At 37.4% G+C, this 18,761-nt stretch overlaps 1 protein-coding gene across 2 annotated transcripts in view; it reads left to right on the top strand.

Moving 5' to 3' along the window:
* The window catches only part of NVL (nuclear VCP like), a 97,618-nt gene that overhangs the window by 45,562 nt on the left and 33,295 nt on the right, over positions 1–18,761 (top strand). For both annotated transcript variants that reach the window (XM_036757012.1, XM_036757014.1), the window contains 4 exons: positions 2,481–2,739; positions 5,107–5,325; positions 6,025–6,129; positions 16,127–16,189. In XM_036757012.1, the coding sequence (XP_036612907.1) occupies positions 2,481–2,739; positions 5,107–5,325; positions 6,025–6,129; positions 16,127–16,189 (646 nt within the window). The remainder of the gene's footprint in view (positions 1–2,480; positions 2,740–5,106; positions 5,326–6,024; positions 6,130–16,126; positions 16,190–18,761) is intronic.

Below are 18,761 nucleotides of genomic sequence, written 5' to 3'. Positions count from 1 at the left end.
ATTTATCCCATCCTAACCTGACTCCTTACCTCTAGCCTCACATCTAAAACTGTCTCCAAAGTTTAGACATCTCCACAACTGGGTGTCCTGTAGACAACTTAAACTCAACATGTCCAAAACTGAATTTCCTATCTTTTTCCTCCAAACCTTCCCTTCTTCCTAACTTCTCTATTACCTTTGAGGGCATCACCCTCCTCCCAGTCTAGCTACCCAAATTCATGACCTAGTTGTCGTTCAACTCTCTCACTCCCAGTAACCGAACTATTGCTGTAGTTGCTACCTTTGTAACATTTCTGCTATCCACTCCTTCTCTCCAGGTCATCTGAATTCATCACGGAAGCTTACTAAATCAAGAACTGTTTATTAAGCACCCACATGCCAAGCACTTGTGAATACAAAAAATGTAACAATCCTTTCTTCCAACAAGCTTACACTGAAATGATAGGAAGGGAGAAGGGAGAGAAGGGATTGTTACATTTTTTGTATTCACAAGTGCTTGGCATGTGGTAGGCTGCTTAATAAACAGTTGTTGATTCCTTAGCTACCAATTTAGTTACTGTTTCAGCTATGGTATTCCCAGAATGTTGGTGCATGTCTGATAATATCTATTTTTCCTCTCCTCTGTCAAGAATTCTAACATCTAATAGTCACTTCCCCCAAGGTTCCCATCACGTCTGCTAGTTCTTGGTTGGTAAAAGTCAGAGTAGCGCTGGTCCTCACTTCACTTCCTGTGAGATGAAGAACCCTGCACCAGACTTTACCATCCACCCTGCTGCCTCCTAAGGTCTTCCTGATCTTCCCATCTGACCTGTCTTTATGTTGTGAAGACTCCAGGCATTGTTACCTGCCCTACTCTTATAACCTAAGGATACCCAGACCTTTCCATTTATCCTGTCCACTGTTTTATGTGGTGTTTCCTTTAGTCAGAGTGTGAGCTCCTTATAAGAAGAGATTCTTACTTTTTCTATTCTGTCTCTTGTACTTAGCACAGTACTTGGTATATAGTAACCACTTACTAAATGCATTAATTCATTGATTCATTCATTTACCTTTCCAAGGATGAAATTTTCATTAAGGCAAGACAGAAATTTATTAGTGGCTTTAATTTTGACAGTGTTCCAGAAGTTGTCTTAATAGTTCAGGTCCCCATTACCACTATCCAAACTACTCATTTACTTTCTCAGTCAATTGACAATCATTTATTATGCATATCTACTGTGTGTGAGGCAATATAGTAGACACTTCCCCAGGGTAGGGTCTTCTACACTTAGAAAGAATAAAACAATACCCACCAAGATTACTTTCTAACAGGGAAGACACATGAATATATAAGTATATATAGAATAAATGTAAAGAGACTAGACCTGTGATCTCATTAGAATAGATTGTACAGGGTGGCCTTTTGACTGAGTCTAAGTTTTACAGAACAGAACCTTTTATTAACGGCTTAGATTCAGTCAAAGGACCACACTCGAGGACCCAGAAGACCAAATATGGCCTTGAAGCCGCAGGTTCCCCACTCCTGTATAGGGAATTCCCAGATGAAGGAACTCCTTACGTCATGCAGGCCTCGATACTTTTCTACAGCAGTCTTTTTTTTCTTTCTTACAGTCTTAGTTGCCTAGAGACTTGACCAGAGTTTTATAGTATTAACTGGACAGACCTGGCCTCTAACCAGTAGGTGGCCAAAGCTGAACAAAGCAGGCTAGAGACAGGGGAGTCAGGAATCAAACAAAAGTTCAATTTCAAAGTGAGGGAAATGGCTTGCAAGCAAGGACCATGTGCCAGAGCCCTGCCTGTAGTGAGTGGGACTTGAGGCAGTGTGGAGAGTTCTCAATACTTACATGGATGGCTACAAGGAGAGATGTAGCCCTGACAATGAAGGGTAACAGCAACAATGAGATAAGTTTGATTTATAGGTGGGCTGCATGACCACAAACAATTCTGGGATTTTGCTGTGGTTGAGGTCATCTAGAGGGTGTGAGGGCAAAGGATTGTTGTTATGCCAAGCTCAGGGCACAGCCTGATTGCTGGGCCTTAGCTCTGGAAAATAGGGTGTCCCCTAATATCTTAACAATAGCTAGTATATGCCAGAGGCAGGGCTTGGTCCTGATTTTCCTGGCTTTGGGGATTGCTTCCTATCTTCTATGCCATTTTGGCTCTCTAATAAAAAATAAACATATATATAAATGAATGAATGAATGAATGGATAAATAAATAAATGCAACACGCACCCCCCTCCTCGGGGGTGGGGGGGGAAGATGAGGGTGGTGTTACGCTAGAAGTTGGTGGTATCCAGAAAAGTCACCGCTTTTTGTCAACTAACCATAGTACTTTGGAATCATAAATTATCATTAAACATTTGAATTGGATTGGGGTGTGATGAATTTGATTTTTTGACCTTCTAGCATCTTGAGAGTTAATTTTATATCTTTATAATGGTTATCTGAATTTTTACCTCATGCTTTCCCCCATAACAGAATTCTTCAGACTTTGTGCAGAAAGATGAAGCTCCCTGAGGCTTTTGATTTTCGTCACTTAGCCCACCTTACACCAGGCTATGTTGGTGCTGATCTGATGGCACTGCGTCAAGAAGCAGTCAGCTGTGCAGTTGACAGGGTCCTGTTAAAGCTGAACATGTCGAAGCAGAAAGATGTTTGGTCTGGAGGTGTGACCGCTGAGGGAAGCCTGGTAGACCCGATGGAAACAGATGATGATTCAAAACCACAGGAAGTAAAGGTATTGTAAATGGCTACACACTTTCTTCCTTGTGCCCTTTATTTTAATTAAGTCAAGCCAGTTTATGTTTCTGAGGCTCCTTATTCACTGACCTAGTTACATAAAATCAGTTGTTTACTTAAAAATTGTAGGAACGTCTCTTACTCAAAAAAAGCTTACAGTTTATGACTTATTTTTAGTAGATTGGATCTACAGCAAACTTTATACAACTGCAAAGCTTTTAAGTAATTTGGGCATATTTAGTGGAGTTTTATGGTTGCTTTAAAGCAACATTTCCTTCCTCTCATAGCCACAGTACTTATTTCAAGTCAGATACACTCCTGGAAATCAGTCACAATAATTTCAGAATTTTTGTCAGGCAGAAACCTTTTAAGGGAATAGTACTTTATGAAAATTTGGAAACAGTTTTAGAATCTGAATTTAGACTAGATGGGTACTTTAGAGATTATGAAGCCTTTATTTTGTAATCAGGGAAAGCCCCTGGAGGTTAAGTAATAAGGTGGCAGAATTTGGATTTAACCCCAGGTTTTCCAAATCCAGTCTGTACCATTCATTCTGTGTCTGATCGGCTCTTGTTGGGAACGACAAGCAAACTCTGTTTTAAGAAATTCAATTCAACAATCATTTATTGTGTAATTGATTAGTTATTGGAAATACGATCCATACACAGATTCATCCAGTATCAGATTGGTCCAATGGGGTTAAAGGAGAGAGATGATCAGATTTGAGGAGAAGAAAATTTGGAAATCTAGGCAAATTTTAAAGAGAAAATAGTTTGAATGAGGGGAGTCAGGCAAGACTACATGGAAGGAGTGGAACCTGAGTTGAGGCTTGAAGGGAAAGAGACTTTCAGAATTCTTACCAAGCAAAGATTAGGTGACCAGTTGGTTACCTTATTCTGGTACAAATTAGACTAGATGGGTTTTGAGGTCCCTTCTAACTCTTCAAAAATGCAAAAGTTCATTGTTAATGAAATTCTTATGAATGGAATCACCTTTAAAATCTACTGGAAGAGAATGTTTTAAGGAAGGCCAAACTAGTGCTCACCAAATTGGAGTTCCAAGTTTAAGAAAACCTGATATTTCAAAATGTAAGCTTAACAAACAGAGAAATGAAAGGATAATAATTGACATTTCCGTTGTACCCTGTGTCCTGCCCTGTGCTTAGGCTGGTCTCACTGTCCAACAAGCTTATCCTGCTTTCCTGCCTTCACTCACATTCTTCTGTCATTCCCTTTCCCCTTCACCCATCCAGATCCTGTGTATTCCTTTGCTTCCTCCACTGGACTCTTACCCATACAGTTTGTAGGCACTCCAAAATGAAGATAATGTACGCCAGAGCCTGTCAGGCCTTTGTAGGAAAGTTGTCTCAGATATCATTTAATTACAGATGGGAAAGGAACTTAAAGTCATTTGATCTGGTCTTCCATCTAGATCATGTTTAATATTTAAACCATCAAAGCCTGATGGTTATGCATCTAGTTTTAAAAACTATTCTGGGAGGGTATTATAAAGCTCTTCTAAGCTAATGTAATACATACTTGTTGATTGATTGATGGTGACAACACAGATTTTTATAGGAATACTTTTTCTCTTTAAAATAGTTGCAAATCTTAAGTTGCAAAAAAGAAAAACCAAGTTGCACATCATATATTTTATATGCTTTTTCCATTTACAAATATAAATTTGCCACAATTTTCCTTTTTCCACATGATTTCCTTTCTTAGGTACATATTCTTTTAAACTAAATAATAAATTACACCTCTCACCTTTCTATACATGTCTTAGTTCCTTCTATGCTATATTTTCAGGATTGGAGATTTCATTCCTCGTCATGAGAGCCTATTTTACTGTTTAATTACCCCTGCAGTTAGCTCTGTGTCTACTTGACTGCTACATACTGTTGTGTTAAATGTATTTCCTTTAGTGTATTTTGCCCTCTGTGAAGTCGAAGAATAACAAAACAGCTTCAGAGTAACTCTCCATATATTTGGAGACAATGCTATTTATTTTCCTGTTCTGGAGCAATTAAGTTGTTATTGAAATGTTTTCCTGAGGGCTATACATCTGTTAGTGTGTAGCTCTTGTTTCATTTATTGCACTTGTATCTCCCTAGCAGCTGGTACACTGGCACTGTATATGTAGTAGGCATTTAATAAATGTTTGATTAATTATATGAAAATTAATGGAGGACCATTTCATTGCAGTGTGTGTAACCTTAATGGTACCAAGTCACCATTCATTATAATGTCAATTTAGGAAAACCATTGTAGCTTCCAGAGAAGCAACAACGTATAAAAACATAGATGTGATCTTTTCAGCAAACTCTAAATAATATCTGATTTTCTCTCTTCTTCCTATCTCTAAGAATGAATTGCTGAGGCTACTGGAGTTGCTGAAGGACCAAAACTCCATCCCGGAAGAGCAGCTGCAAATGCTGTGCATAGAAATGAATGACTTCATTGTTGCTTTGTCCAGAGTACAGCCTTCTGCTAAGAGAGAAGGCTTTGCTACTGTCCCTAATGTGACATGGTCAGATATTGGAGCCCTGGAAGATATTCGAGAAGAGCTCACCATGGCAATATTGGTAGGTGTGTCTGATGTTAAATAGTGTGAAGCAGTCCAGAGGCAAAGATTCACACCACTGTATTCTGTTGTGGACATAGCTATGTTGGCTCTTTGTTTTTATTTTAGGGGTCCTAGCAAACCAGAATAACACCTCCACCCCGGGAGTGATGTGTGCTTTTGAGACTTCCCTTAGATTTTTCTTTATTTTTAGTTTGTGATTATATGTGTCTGTGACTTAACCAAAGACATATCAAGTTTCATTCTGAGACTAAATTCTTAAGTCAGTGTTTCTGAAATTGAATACATTTAAAAATAAAAATTAATTTTAAATTAACTCCAACTTTTAATTTTTGTAATTAAATTTCTATTTAATCAGCTTTGAAATAATTTAAATCAAATATATTATTAAAATGTACTAAAAAGAAGGATAAGAAATGGATATTAGTTTAAATTGCAGAGAGAGTATATCAGGCAGACCTCTGCTATTCTGATTTGTATAAAATTTACATTTTCCAGAAATCTGAATGATTTCTGAGGTTGCTTTGACAAAATTTTTATAAATAGTGCCTTATGAGCATATGGTACATTTGAGCCCATTCAACAACTATGTCTTTTGTCCTTTTGATGGGAACATCAAGACTGCAGATCATTAGTTCCATTTGGGGGGCATGTTTGAAAATGATTAGTAATTAAAATATGTTGGGATTTTTGTTTGTAGGCCCCATTGCGTTATCCAGATCAAGTTAAAGCTCTTGGATTAATGACTCCAGCTGGTATCCTTCTTGCTGGGCCACCTGGCTGTGGCAAGACACTCCTGGCGAAGGTGGGTATTCAGCTGCATATTTTTGTATATTTGTATCACACAGTATGATAAATTCAAGGGTACCAGTATGGTAAACAGAAACATGGTTTTCTCAGATGTAGCACCAGGGTAAAAGGAATGAAACTGACCATAGCTTAATAGCACTTTTACTAGGTACCAGGATACTTACGAGCCATTGTTTAAATTCAGCTATTCCTTTGAAGAGCATGTGCTTGATACTTTCAGGACTATTTTTCTAGTACTAGAAGTAAGGATTTTGAGCACTTAGAAGTGGTGGAGGAAAGCTGTTTGGGACTGAAACTATGTAGCAGTAGATCTGTAGATCCTATATTTCTCTGGTCATAATTGCACTCAGGACTTTTAAACAAATATGTCATGATGACGTGGTTGCTTTATTTTTTGTTTTTGTTCATTTGTTTCAGTCATGTCCAACTCTTAGTGATTCCATTTGGGGTTTTCTTGGCAAAGATACTGGAGTGTTTTGCCATTTCCTTCTCCAGTGTTTGAGGTAAACACGGTTAAGTGACTTACCCAGGGTCATACAGCTAGTAAATCTCTGAGGCTGGATTTGGATTCAGTTCTTCTTGATTCCAGGCTTGGCATTCTGCTCTATCCACTACACTATCTAGCTGCCTGCTTTATTTTACATGTTGCTAAATTCTGTGTATTGCCTTTTTTTTTTGAGTTACTGATAACTTTGTTAATAGTCAACTGGGATAAATAATTTGTAGTCCATTGTAATTCATTTTCACCTGTAGCTTTTTTTTTTGCTTGTTTACAACACTCAGTTCCACAAGTTTTTGGGTTCCAAATTTTTCCCCCACCCCCTCCCCCCCAAGATGGTATGGAATCTGTTATAGGTTCTACATATATCTTCACATTAAACTTACTTACATAATAGACAAGTGGTAAAGAAGAATTATAACCAGTGGAATGAATTGTGAGAAAGAAGAAACAAAAGCAAAAAAGGAGAGCAAGTAGTTTGTCTCAATCTGCATTCAGACTCCGTAATTCTTTCTCTGGATGTGCATAGCTTTTTCCATCATGAGTCTTTTGGCGCTCTCTTTGAACCTTGCATTCATGAAAAGAGCCAAGTCTATCAAAATTAGTCATTACAGATACCGTGTGTCCGTAATCATGTGGAACGATCTAGTTCTGCTGCCCTCATTCAGCATCAGTTCATACAAGTCGTTCCAGGTTATTATGAAGTCCGTCTGTTCCTCATTTCTGATAGCACAGTAGTATTTCATTACATTCATATACCATAGTTTGTTTAGTCATTCCCCAGTTGATGGGCATCCCCTTGATTTCCAATTCTTTGCCACCACTAAAAGCTGCTATAACTATTTTGGTACATGTAGGTCCTTTTCCCACTTGTGTGATCTCTTTGGGATATAGCCCTAGGAGTGGTACTGCTGGGTCAAAGGTGTGAACATTTTTATAGCGCTTTGGGCATAGTTCCAAATTGCTCTCCAAAATGACTGGATCAGTTCATAACTCCACCAACAGTGTAACAGTGTTCCAATTTTCTCATATCCTCTCCAGCATTTATCATTTTCCTATTTTGTCATATTGGCCAGTCTGACAGAAAAGATGTGGTACCTAAGAGTCGTTTTGATTTGCATTTCTCTAATCAATAGTGATTTAGAGCATTTTTTCATATGACTAGATATGTTTAACTTCTTCCTCTGAAAACTGCCTGTTCATATCCTTTGACTATTTCTCAATTGGGGATAACCTGTAGCTTTTAATGCTCTTTTTGTTGCCACACCTTTGTTCATCCAACTAATAAAAAAATGGTACGCTCATTACACACCTGTCAGATTTCCAGCAATCTCAATTTGAAGCTTAGAAATAGGTCAGAAGGCATTGATTAAGCATCAGTGTGCCAGGCAGGATGCTAAGCACTACAAAACAAAAGTAAAAAAACAATCCTAGATCTCAAGGGGCTCACATTCTAATGGAAAAATCCTAAAGTGACATAGTAAAATAGTCTTCATGAAGCCCATGTTCTTTGTTCCATGGAAAGGCATGGAGCTGCTTACTCACTTTGAATTTCCTATTAAAACTTTCCAGCTTATAGTTAATTGGTGTGGTTTGTCTCAGAATTCTTCAATTTTCCTTAGTAGAGAGTAAGCAGCCTAAGAGAAGCCGCTGAAGGAATGTGAGATAGGGTGGGCTACTAGTATCTGATGATATAAATGACAGCTACCAGTCAGGGAAAAGGTAATAGAGGCAACAGAAGCAATTTTTAAAAGTTATGAATGTTTTCTGTTTTTTACATCACCATAATATCTCATGTATCTTCTCCTTCATCCCACCTGACAAATAGTATTTGTTTTGGAGAGGAAACAAAAGTTAAGACACTTGATCATTACGTTGAAAAAGTCCAAAAACGTGTAGTCTGGTAACACTTGTGGAAGGGGTAAATTGAGGGTGTCTTCTTATATATCTTCTTTTTAGTTCCACTCGATCTGTACAATTTTGTTACATTTTCTTTTAATTTTTTGGTGTCTTGTTCTTTCTATTTGTGCTGTTATGGTTACTTTGCATATTGTTTTCTTGGCTCTGCTTACTCTACTCTGCATCAAGTCATTCGCCGTATTCATCACATACATCATTTCTTACGGCACAGTAATGTTCCATTACATTTGTTATTATTTTATCAAGCTCTATGAACCGTTTGATTAGTCATTCCCCAGTTGATGGGCATCTACTTTCTTTCTGATTCTTAGCTATCACAAAAAGTACTGCTATAAATATTTCGGGATATTTGGAGATTTTTTTCTTATTGATGGTTTCCTTGGTCTGTAAGCCCAGTAATGGAATCTCAGGTTGAAAGGATATGGATGTTTTAGTAACTTTATTTGCATAATTTCAAATTGCTTTCCAAAATGGTTGTACCATTTCACAGCTCCACCAGTAATGTATTAGTGTGCCTGTCCTTCTACAACCCCTCTGACATTGATAATTGCCATTTTTTTGGTCATTTTTACCAATTTGCAGAATGTAAAGTAAAACTTCAGGGTTGTTTTGATTTAATTTATTAGTCATTTGGAGCATTTTTTCATGTGGTTGTCACTACTTTGTAGGTCTTTTCATATCTTTGAAAAATAGCTTTTAGTCATGTATATATGCATATACATATTGTTTATATTTCTTGTATAAACCATTATCAGAAAACTTTGATACAAAGATTTTTTTTTTCCCATTCAACCATTTCCCTTCTTATCCTAGATGCAGTAATGTTGTCTGTACCGATTTTCAGTTTCAAGTAATCATGGTTATCTATTTTGTCTTTTGTAATTGCTTCTATCTGTTGTTTCATTAAGAATACTTTTCTTACCCATAACCTTAAGAGGTATGTGATCTGTTTTGTTTGCCTTGTAATTTTTTATAGTACGATCTTTTCATTAAGGTCACGTGTCCATTGAGACTGTGGTAGAGTGTGGTGTAAGATGTTGGTCTAAGCTTAATTTCTACTGGACTGTATCTTCCTTGTCTCATCTGTTCTGTTGAGCTCTCTCTCTTCTTTAACCAATACCAGATCAAAACTGATGACTCCAGCTTTAAAACCTAGCTGGAGGTCTGAAAGTGCCATTCTGCTTTCATCTTTACTTCTTTTCATCGTTTCCCTTGATATTCCAGACCTTTTTTTTTAAGGTGAATTTTGTTATTATTTTATCAAGCTCTATGAAGTGTCCTCTTGACAATTTGATTAATATAGCATTAAAAGTAAAAGTTAATTTTGCTCGTATTATCCTTTTTATTATCTTGGCACCCTTGAGCACTGAGGATTCCTCCAGCTCTTCAGGTTGCCCTTTAATTCTTTAAGGAGTCCTTTGTAATTAAATCTATGCAGGTCTTTTGTGTGCTCTGGGATATTGATCCTCAGGTTTTTTATGCATTTTGAAGTTATTTGAAATAGAACAGAAGCAACAATTAAAGCATTTTCAAGGTACTACGTGAGTGAAAAACATCTGTGCATTATTCAGTAGCTCTTCAGGGTATTATCATACTGCAGTTAATATTTTTAAGGATAATTATGATGGACAAGTCAATTGACTTGTGCCCCAGGCAATTGTAAAAAAGGACTGTTAATTTCAGAACAGGTGGTAATCTGTGTCAGTGGAGGTGGGTAAGATACGGTTTCCGCACAGTAATAATCTCATATTTTGACACTTCCCCCTTCCTTCAGTGTATATAGTTTAAGAAGGTACAGGAGGGTTTCTTTAATTTTAAAAATATTTCAGAAACAAGTATAATAGAAAAGTTCAAGAACGTAAAGATTAAACTTAGTTGCCTGTGAAAGTCACTTGTATATAGTGTGTGGGGTAGAGCAAAGAGGAGTCTCAAGGTAAGAACAGAAAGTATTTATTCAATTCTTGAGAGAAAGGGGCGTCACCTCCACTAGGAAGGACTAGTGGAAGGAGTTGGATTACAAAAGACAAGTCATGGATTTATATCCTAATGCGAAAGATTCCCACCCACCACTATCCCTCTTCTCCATTGGGGCTTACAATCTAGCTGCAAAAGGGTAGACAAAGAATCAGGAAATAAAGCACAGCCAATCCAAAACATCTCATTTAGCAACTAGCTGCCGATGTGGCAGTAATATGGCTGAAGTAAAGAGGAGGAATGAGGAAGAGGAGGGGGAGTCTTCCTGGAGCAGAAAACAAACAACCTGTATGTAGTCCATTATATCCTTATTTGGTAAAAACTTTGGGCTAGCACTAAGGAAGAGAAGGGGGAGGGCTCTTACTGCCCCAAGCCCTGAATTCCTAAGAGTTAGGTAATCAACTTCCTGCAGGATTAAATTCTGAGTCCATTTTGATCCCACTCCCCCCTCCCCTCCAATGCCACTTTAAGAATAAAAGAAGGAAATAATTTCTATATTTTCTTTCTGTGAAGTCTTCACATGAGTTATCTCCCACTCAATCTGCCCTCTTAATTCATACTATTTGAAGACTTCACATACCACTGTTGATATAAATTATTCACCAACCTATCTTCTTCACTCATCACTTTTATACCACATTTTCTTTCCCATCATGCTTGTGTCCCCATTACCGTTTTCAGACTTGCTCCCCTCCTCCTCTTTTATAAAGTTTCCACCCCTCAGAATCCTCAGCTTAGTTGATTCAGAATAAACAATAGATTGGAGCAATTGTCAATGAAGTCCTCTGGTCCTTGGAATCTGTTCCAGCCATCTTCAGCATCTTCCTCTCATCGTCTTGTAGGAACCAGCTTTCTATCTGTCCTCCTACAAAAGTCACCTTAGCACAATTTTAAACTACCATTTCTAATCCTTATACCCTAATCATTTTACATTTTCAAAATTGGAACTTTGACAAATTGTCCTGTTTAAGAAATTCACATCAGAACCCAGTTTTTTATACTTTACATTAGCCCATTAATTTCCTCATCAGGAGGATGAGAATTCACTAAGGAATTAACAACAGGCTCCAGTACATACATAAATACATTAAATAATCAAATTTTTAACACAGTACATATAACATCATAAACTTTTAGTCATGCCATGTTTCTTTGATGGCATTTACAAAATAAACCACAGATCATTCACCTTATTAATTGTAACAAAACTTTAGGCAAGCTTGATATTAACCAAATAACATTCTCACAAACCCTTGACCTAATTGTCTCCATACCATTACCAAGAATTAAAGGACCCTAACTTATACAGGACCGCACACAGGAACACTAGTCCCAGTCCTATAGAAATCTAAGATGTTCCATAATCAATTATTTAACAGACTTGTTACTGTACTTACAAAACCTTCTGGTTATAGAAATTTGCCACCAAGAGATTAGGGACTTAGAGTAAGGGGACCATATTTTCCCCAGCTTCCTGTCAAGTGCGGACAGAAGTTATATCAAACTGCAAGCTGCACTGAGCCAGGCTTAGTCTGCGAAGTTTCAGTTAAGGGGATCAAGTCAGGAGGGTGCCACCTCAGCACATGCTGAACAGTTGCCCTCTTAACTTTACCATGAAATCATACCTGCAGTTCATGCCTGGTCGTCCGTCCTGCCCCCTGCACCCCCACCCACCCAGGGCTGCTGGCATCTTCCTTGATATTCACACCTGGAGTTAGATTCAGAAAAACAGTCAGTTAACAGTCCCATTAAGTCTTTGAATACCAAGTCCAGTAATCAGTTTAAGATATAACTATAATCTCACATTGCTTAAGGAACATCCTTAAAGCTAGCTCTAGATAGCTTGCATCCATTTCCTCCCTTATTCATAACATCTTCCCATTAAGATCATAAGTTATTGCTCTAACACATTTGCATCAGTTTCTCCTCCATTTTTCTGTTCTTCTCTAATTATGCCTGATGTGAAAGAATTGAACCATATAACTTTATATTTATGTTTTAGATGATGGAGTGAATTCTAAACCATATTTAACTTTTACCATTAATGCCAGGATATTCTGCAACTTTCTCTAAGGAACATTGAAATTATTTTCCCCAAACTGCAAATGTCTCTGATTTAATTCCAGCAATTAATTACACCATATGTATTAATACCCATCACTTTGAAACATTTAAGGACCTTATTCCACATAGATGCAAAGTAACTTTAAATCCCAGCCTTAGTCTATGGGATAATGATTCAACCTTACATTTGTATTTTTATCTCACAAACTTCTTTTCCCTTTGTCCAAATTATTCCCATTAATATTTAAAAAGAATGTTATCTTTCATATGACTATATAGATAGGAGTACCAATTTACCCAGTCATTTGATTAAAAGCAAGATTTCACATATTTGCATTAATCCAATTTCCATTTCTCCCCATAAAACCATCTAGGTATGTAAGTATATACCTTTCCTTTCATCACTAACTACTCATTTTTGATTACAGAGCCCTGCGATAAAAAAAAAGGCATCATGAATCATACATGTCTATTAGGGTAGCTGAAGGGAATATGCATATATATATGTTTATGTATATATATATATAAGTGAACGTGTATGTATATATCTTTGTGTAGAGAGAGAGAGAGCGGACACAGGGTGAGTTGCTATTAAGCGATAGCAAAGCAATTTTAACTGAACAATAATACCTTTAACAATTCTTAACATTTAAACCATACGAAGGTATGTTTGAACCATACAAATTTAATGCTTTGAACATTTTTATGTATTTAAAAACTTGAAATTACCCATCAAATTAGGTGAATGCATTTTAAGTTTCCTTACACAGGAAGTCACTCATCACTAGCACATGGAGATTAAAAGTAATATTACTTGTTCATAACCAAATATAACAGTTTCAAACTATCACATTTTATCACACCCTTTTTAAAAAGATCAATTCATATATATATATATATATATATAACAAAATTTAGACTTCACAAGGGTTTTTCAAATTTTACAGCTGAAGAGAACTCTAAAAATACAATTTAGAAATAAGATTTCAGTTACATTTTCAGATTATCACATATAGAAATTATTGATCCTATTACTTCTGTTATTTATATATCCCTTTAGATACATTTTATTTTGCTTTATATTCCTCAGTACTGAACAGCTCCTCTTCTGAGATAGCTGTTGCCTCTGGCCCAGGTATTAGGAATATTTGCCTGGCCATGAGTGAATTTAGGAATATTTTTAGTTTCCCCTCTGTCCTTCTGCCTCAGATAACATGGAGGGGAAGATCCCTTTCAGTTGCTAAAAACAATTGAGTTAAAGATGAGCACAGGATTATCAGTAGTACAGATCTCATCCCTAGGTGAATGGGGCCTGGCAGCCCTTTTGAGAACAAAGGAGCCTACCTTTTAGATTTCCTATCCCTAGCTATTAGTGTAATTTTATTTATAAAACCTTGGATTACTAAGGTCTTACTAATCAGCCTTATTTTCCTGTCAGGCTACAAGTTTCTTTTAGCTTCAGCTCCTGATTGACACACCCAGTCCTCTAAGGTGGAGTGGGGGTGGGGGGGAAGGGGCTGGCCAAAAGCACATGACTGCTAAGAGCACTTGGACTCACCAACCATTCTACCCCCCACCCAAATCCCTTATCTCCAGCCTCTATCTCTCTTTCCCAATTTTTACTGAAACGTTTTATCCTCTGCATTCCAACTTCAATCTCTTTCCTAATCTTGACAACATTTCAAGTAAATAATAAAAAATATATATATATATACTCACCCAGCTTCTCTTTTTCCCAGCTGCTTTTTACCTTAAAACTTAAAAGTTAAATGACTAACAATTTAATCACATTCTAAACAGACCACTGAACCTTTTAAAGTGATCATCCAACTATCATATAGAAGACCCCTTTACTTCTGCAGTTTTAAAACACTTTGCTTGATGTTAGATACACCGAGTCCATTCAAACACACAGGCAGATTTTTTTTTAAACCCTTCATTCCTCGGGCTGGTGGCTTTGCTCTGATTCCTTATCCAACAATTTGCATACTAAAGGAGCCCATTTCAGCCTCCCAACCTGTTTTTCTCCACTGCCTTCCAGGGATAAAATTCCCACATAAACATAAAGCAAAACTTTTCTTAAACACACAGACAGGACATTAGACAAGACATTGTACATGAACAATTTAGAATTCGAATTCAGATCCATCCCAAGCATTAAAATAAAAAGAAATAATACACATCAAGCTTCACATCTCCTCTTGCGGCTATGAACCTCCTGTCCATGAAGCAGTGAAAGATGGAAGGAAAAATCAATATACCCCTCCCTGAGAGAGAATTTTTTTTTAACCATAATCCCTTTTCCCTGGGTCAACCCACCAGTGCTTTTCCTCAAAGCACTAGGAGAAATCCATTCTTCCCCGCCCAGGTCAAATATTTTAAGAGCTGTTTTCTATGGCCATTTTCCTTTCTACTTTGGCAGTTCATCCCAGTCTTTGAGCCTGCTCCCTATAGCGCTATCTACCGGTATGTCAGACAAATTTCGCTCCAAAGCAGCGGGTTTGGGTTGTCCTTTTCCTGTTCTTAATTTATGAAGTCCCTCGCCTGTACTTCTAGGTCAGAGACCTAGCCAAATTTACAGGAGAGGCAGCCCTACTCCCCTCAGTCACCCGTGGGGCTCATTTGGCATGGTCCATGAGCAGGGTCAGCCCGTAATTTGGATAAAGTCTGTGGCAGGATCCTCTGAGTCAATGACTCCACAATCAAGACCCCAGGACCCCCAGATCGTGCCCACCCCCAGGTTATACTGTATAACTTACGTGACTGTCTTCACTGGCTGGCCAGGATTTGGTTTTGCTCAGTTGGACCCTCTCAGTTTCTGTTCTTCCGAGTTCCTCTTTCTTTGGGACTTTACCCAACCGAAGCGAAAATACCCCAAGCCTGGTCTGGGGGTTGCTGGAGAAATCTCCAATGGCGCCCCAACCCCCACAGTCCAGTTAGGGGTTCCACTTGTGTGGGTGAATCCCGGATGAGCCCCCAAAACTGTGTGGGGTACAAGAGACTTACCAATATAAAATTTATAGAGCAAAGAGGAATCTCGAGGTAAGAACAGAAAGTATTTATTCAATTCTCACCTCCACTAGGGTGGACTAGCGGAAGGAGGCAGATTACAAAAGACAACTCATGGATTTATATCCTAACTCAGAAGATTCCCGCCCACCACTATTCCTTTTCTCCATTGGGGCTTACAATCTAGGTGTGAAAAGCTAGACAAAGAACCAAGAAATCAAGCACAGCCAGTATCTGTTTACCCTGTATAGCATATGTCCATAGGATACCAAGATAAGAGAAGTCCCACTGTTTAAGACAGTGTCTGGTCCTAGGCATCCTGCCCTTTAGTGATTACAAACAGGAAGAATGCTTCTGGTCAGCCTCATCCTATAATTGCTGACACAAGAAAGGGTATTTTTAGAGCAAAGCAAAGAATGTCTGGTTGGTTAGTTCTTTGGTCCTTATTGGGGTTCAAGTGATCTTAAATGATTATCACATGCAATAAGTAATATTCAGCTTATTTGTTTTGCTTTCATTTTTACAGGCTGTTGCAAATGAATGTGGACTGAATTTCATTTCTGTGAAGGGCCCTGAATTGTTAAATATGGTGAGTAATATTAATGGCATTAACCCTTGATTGAGATTTCTTTAATTATTACCTTAGGAATAGGAAAGTAATTCTAATTACAATATAAAGTATCTAAATGTCGCAAACATAGAATTCTTCATATTTTTTTATTTCTTACAACAATAATAATCCATTATGTTCATATGCCTTTTAAAAAAACTTTTCTCAGTCAATGAACAACTACTTTAGTGTATGCTCCATCATTCATTCATTCAGTTCCACTTCTTTGTTATCTCTGAAAGTGCTTTTATAAATATTTTGAGACATGTTGGACCTTTGTTTTTGTCTTTAACTTTTCTTTTTGTTATTTGCCCAATAATAGAATTTCTGCTGCTAAGATTATGGACATTTTAATCATTTTGTTTATATAGTTCCAGAATATATCCTGAATAGTTTTACAGTTTAAGAGATTTGTCTTTCTGGGGTTTTGTTTTGTTTTGTTTTGTTTTTTAACCTCCTTTGGGATGTAGCATTGGACTCTCCAGGTGTGGCCATTTTAGTGTTTTGTTTTTTTTTTTAATGACATTCTAAATTGCGTTCCAGGATCCTGGAATTCCATCAGCAGCGCTTTATGCCTGTTTTTCCATACTCCTTCCGACACTGCCTATTTTTATCTTTCGCCATCTTTCCCAATTTGCTGGGTCTGGGCTGAAATCTCAGAGATGGTTTTATTTGCATTTTTCTTAGAGATTTGAAGAAGTCTTTCCTAGTTACTAGCTTTGAATTCTTTTTAGAACTTTTTTTATATTCAGTAGAATTTATTAGAAAGTAGTTGATTGTTACTCATTCATAATTTTAAGGATATTGATAAAGAGTAGGAAATAATTTTCTTCTTACCCAACTTAGTTATAAGATGAACTGAGAGCATAAATAGATAACACCAGAGATAGATAGGATCGTTCAATCCATTGCTTCTAGATAAGTCAACATTTATTCCACACCTGAAAAATTTTAAAATTATTTCTAACAGAATGCCTTTTTTAAAAAATTTAATTTATTTAATAGATTTAGTTTTCAGCATTGATTTTCACAAGAGTTCGAATTACAAATTTTCTCCCCATTTCTACCCTCCCCCCCCACTCCAAGATGGTATGTATTCTGGTTGCCCCATTCCCCAGTCAGCCCTCCCTTCTGTCATCCCACTTCCTTCCCATCCCCTTTTCCCTTCCTTTTTTGTAGGGCAAGATAATTTTCTATGCCCCATTGCCTGTGTATCTTATTTTCTAGTTGCATGCAAAAACTTTTTTGTTCTTGTTTTTGAACATCCGTTTTTAAAACTTTGAGTTCCAAATTCTCTCCCCTCTTCCCTTCCCACCCACCCTCCCTAAGAAGTCAAGCAATTCAGCATAGGCCACATGCGTGTCATTATGTAAAACCCTTCCACAATACTCATGTTATGAAAGACAAACTATATTTTGCTCCTTCCTAACCTATCCCCCTTTATTGAATTTTCTCCCTTGACCCTGTCCCTGTTCGAAAGTGTTTGTTTTTGATTACCTCCTCCCCCATCTGCCCTCCCTTCTATCATCCCCCCTCCCTTTTTTTAAGTAATTGAAAGAAATGCTAAATTTTATTTAGAAGTTAGTGACAATAAATGTTATTTTTTTCTTATCCAAATTCAAAGGCCTCTTGAAATCTATTCACAAACCTATTTGGGGTTTTTAATGGACCCCAAGTTAAGATCCCCTGATTTATAAACCTCTGATTTATTGACCTCTGGTTGATTTTCTTGCTTTCTTTCTTTCTTCCTTTTTTTAATTAATTTTTATTTTTAGTTTACAACATTCGGTTCTATGTGATTTTGAGTTCCAGATTTTCTTCCCTCCCTCCCCAAGGCGGCATGGAATCCAATATAGCTTCCATGTATAACTTCGCATTGAATTAATTTACACACTAGTCAAATTATGGAGAAGAACTGTGATCAATGAAATGAATCTTGCGAGAGAAGAAACAGGACCAAAAAAAACAAACAAACAAAAAAAAAAACCAACCCAAAAACAAAAACAAAGGAGAGAAAAGGAAAAAAAATAAGGTGGAGGGGAGGCTAGCATGAAGTGTGCCTCAATCTGCATTCATACTTCATAGTTCTTTCTCTGGATATAGATAGCTTTCTCCATCGTGAGTCCTTTGGAGTTGTCTTTGTACCTTGTGTTACTGAGAAGAGCGAAGTCTGTCAGGGTTGGTCCTCACAGAATCCATATATCTGTGGTTGTGTATAATGTTCTCCTGGCTCTGCTCCGCTCACTCAGCATTATGTCGTGTAGGTTTTTCCAGGTTGTTATGAAGTCTGTATCATCCCCATTTCTTATAGCACAATAGTATTCCATTACCTTCATATACCACAGCTTCTTCAGTCATTCCCCAATTGATGGGCATCCCTTTGATTTCCAATTCTTAGCTAACACAAGCTACCCCCTTTTTTATCTTCCTCCTCCTTTCCTGTGGGGTAAGATACCCAATTGAGTGTATATGGTATTCCCTCCTCAGGTCAAATTTGATGAGAGCAAGATTCAATCATTTCCCCTCACCTGCCTTCTCTTCTCTTCCTACA

The sequence above is a fragment of the Trichosurus vulpecula genome, chromosome 4 (genome assembly GCF_011100635.1).
Source record: "Trichosurus vulpecula isolate mTriVul1 chromosome 4, mTriVul1.pri, whole genome shotgun sequence".
In the NCBI taxonomy this organism is placed as follows: domain Eukaryota; kingdom Metazoa; phylum Chordata; class Mammalia; order Diprotodontia; family Phalangeridae; genus Trichosurus; species Trichosurus vulpecula.
The sequence above is the reverse complement of the archived record's forward strand: the minus strand, read 5'-3'. Positions and strand labels throughout refer to the sequence as shown.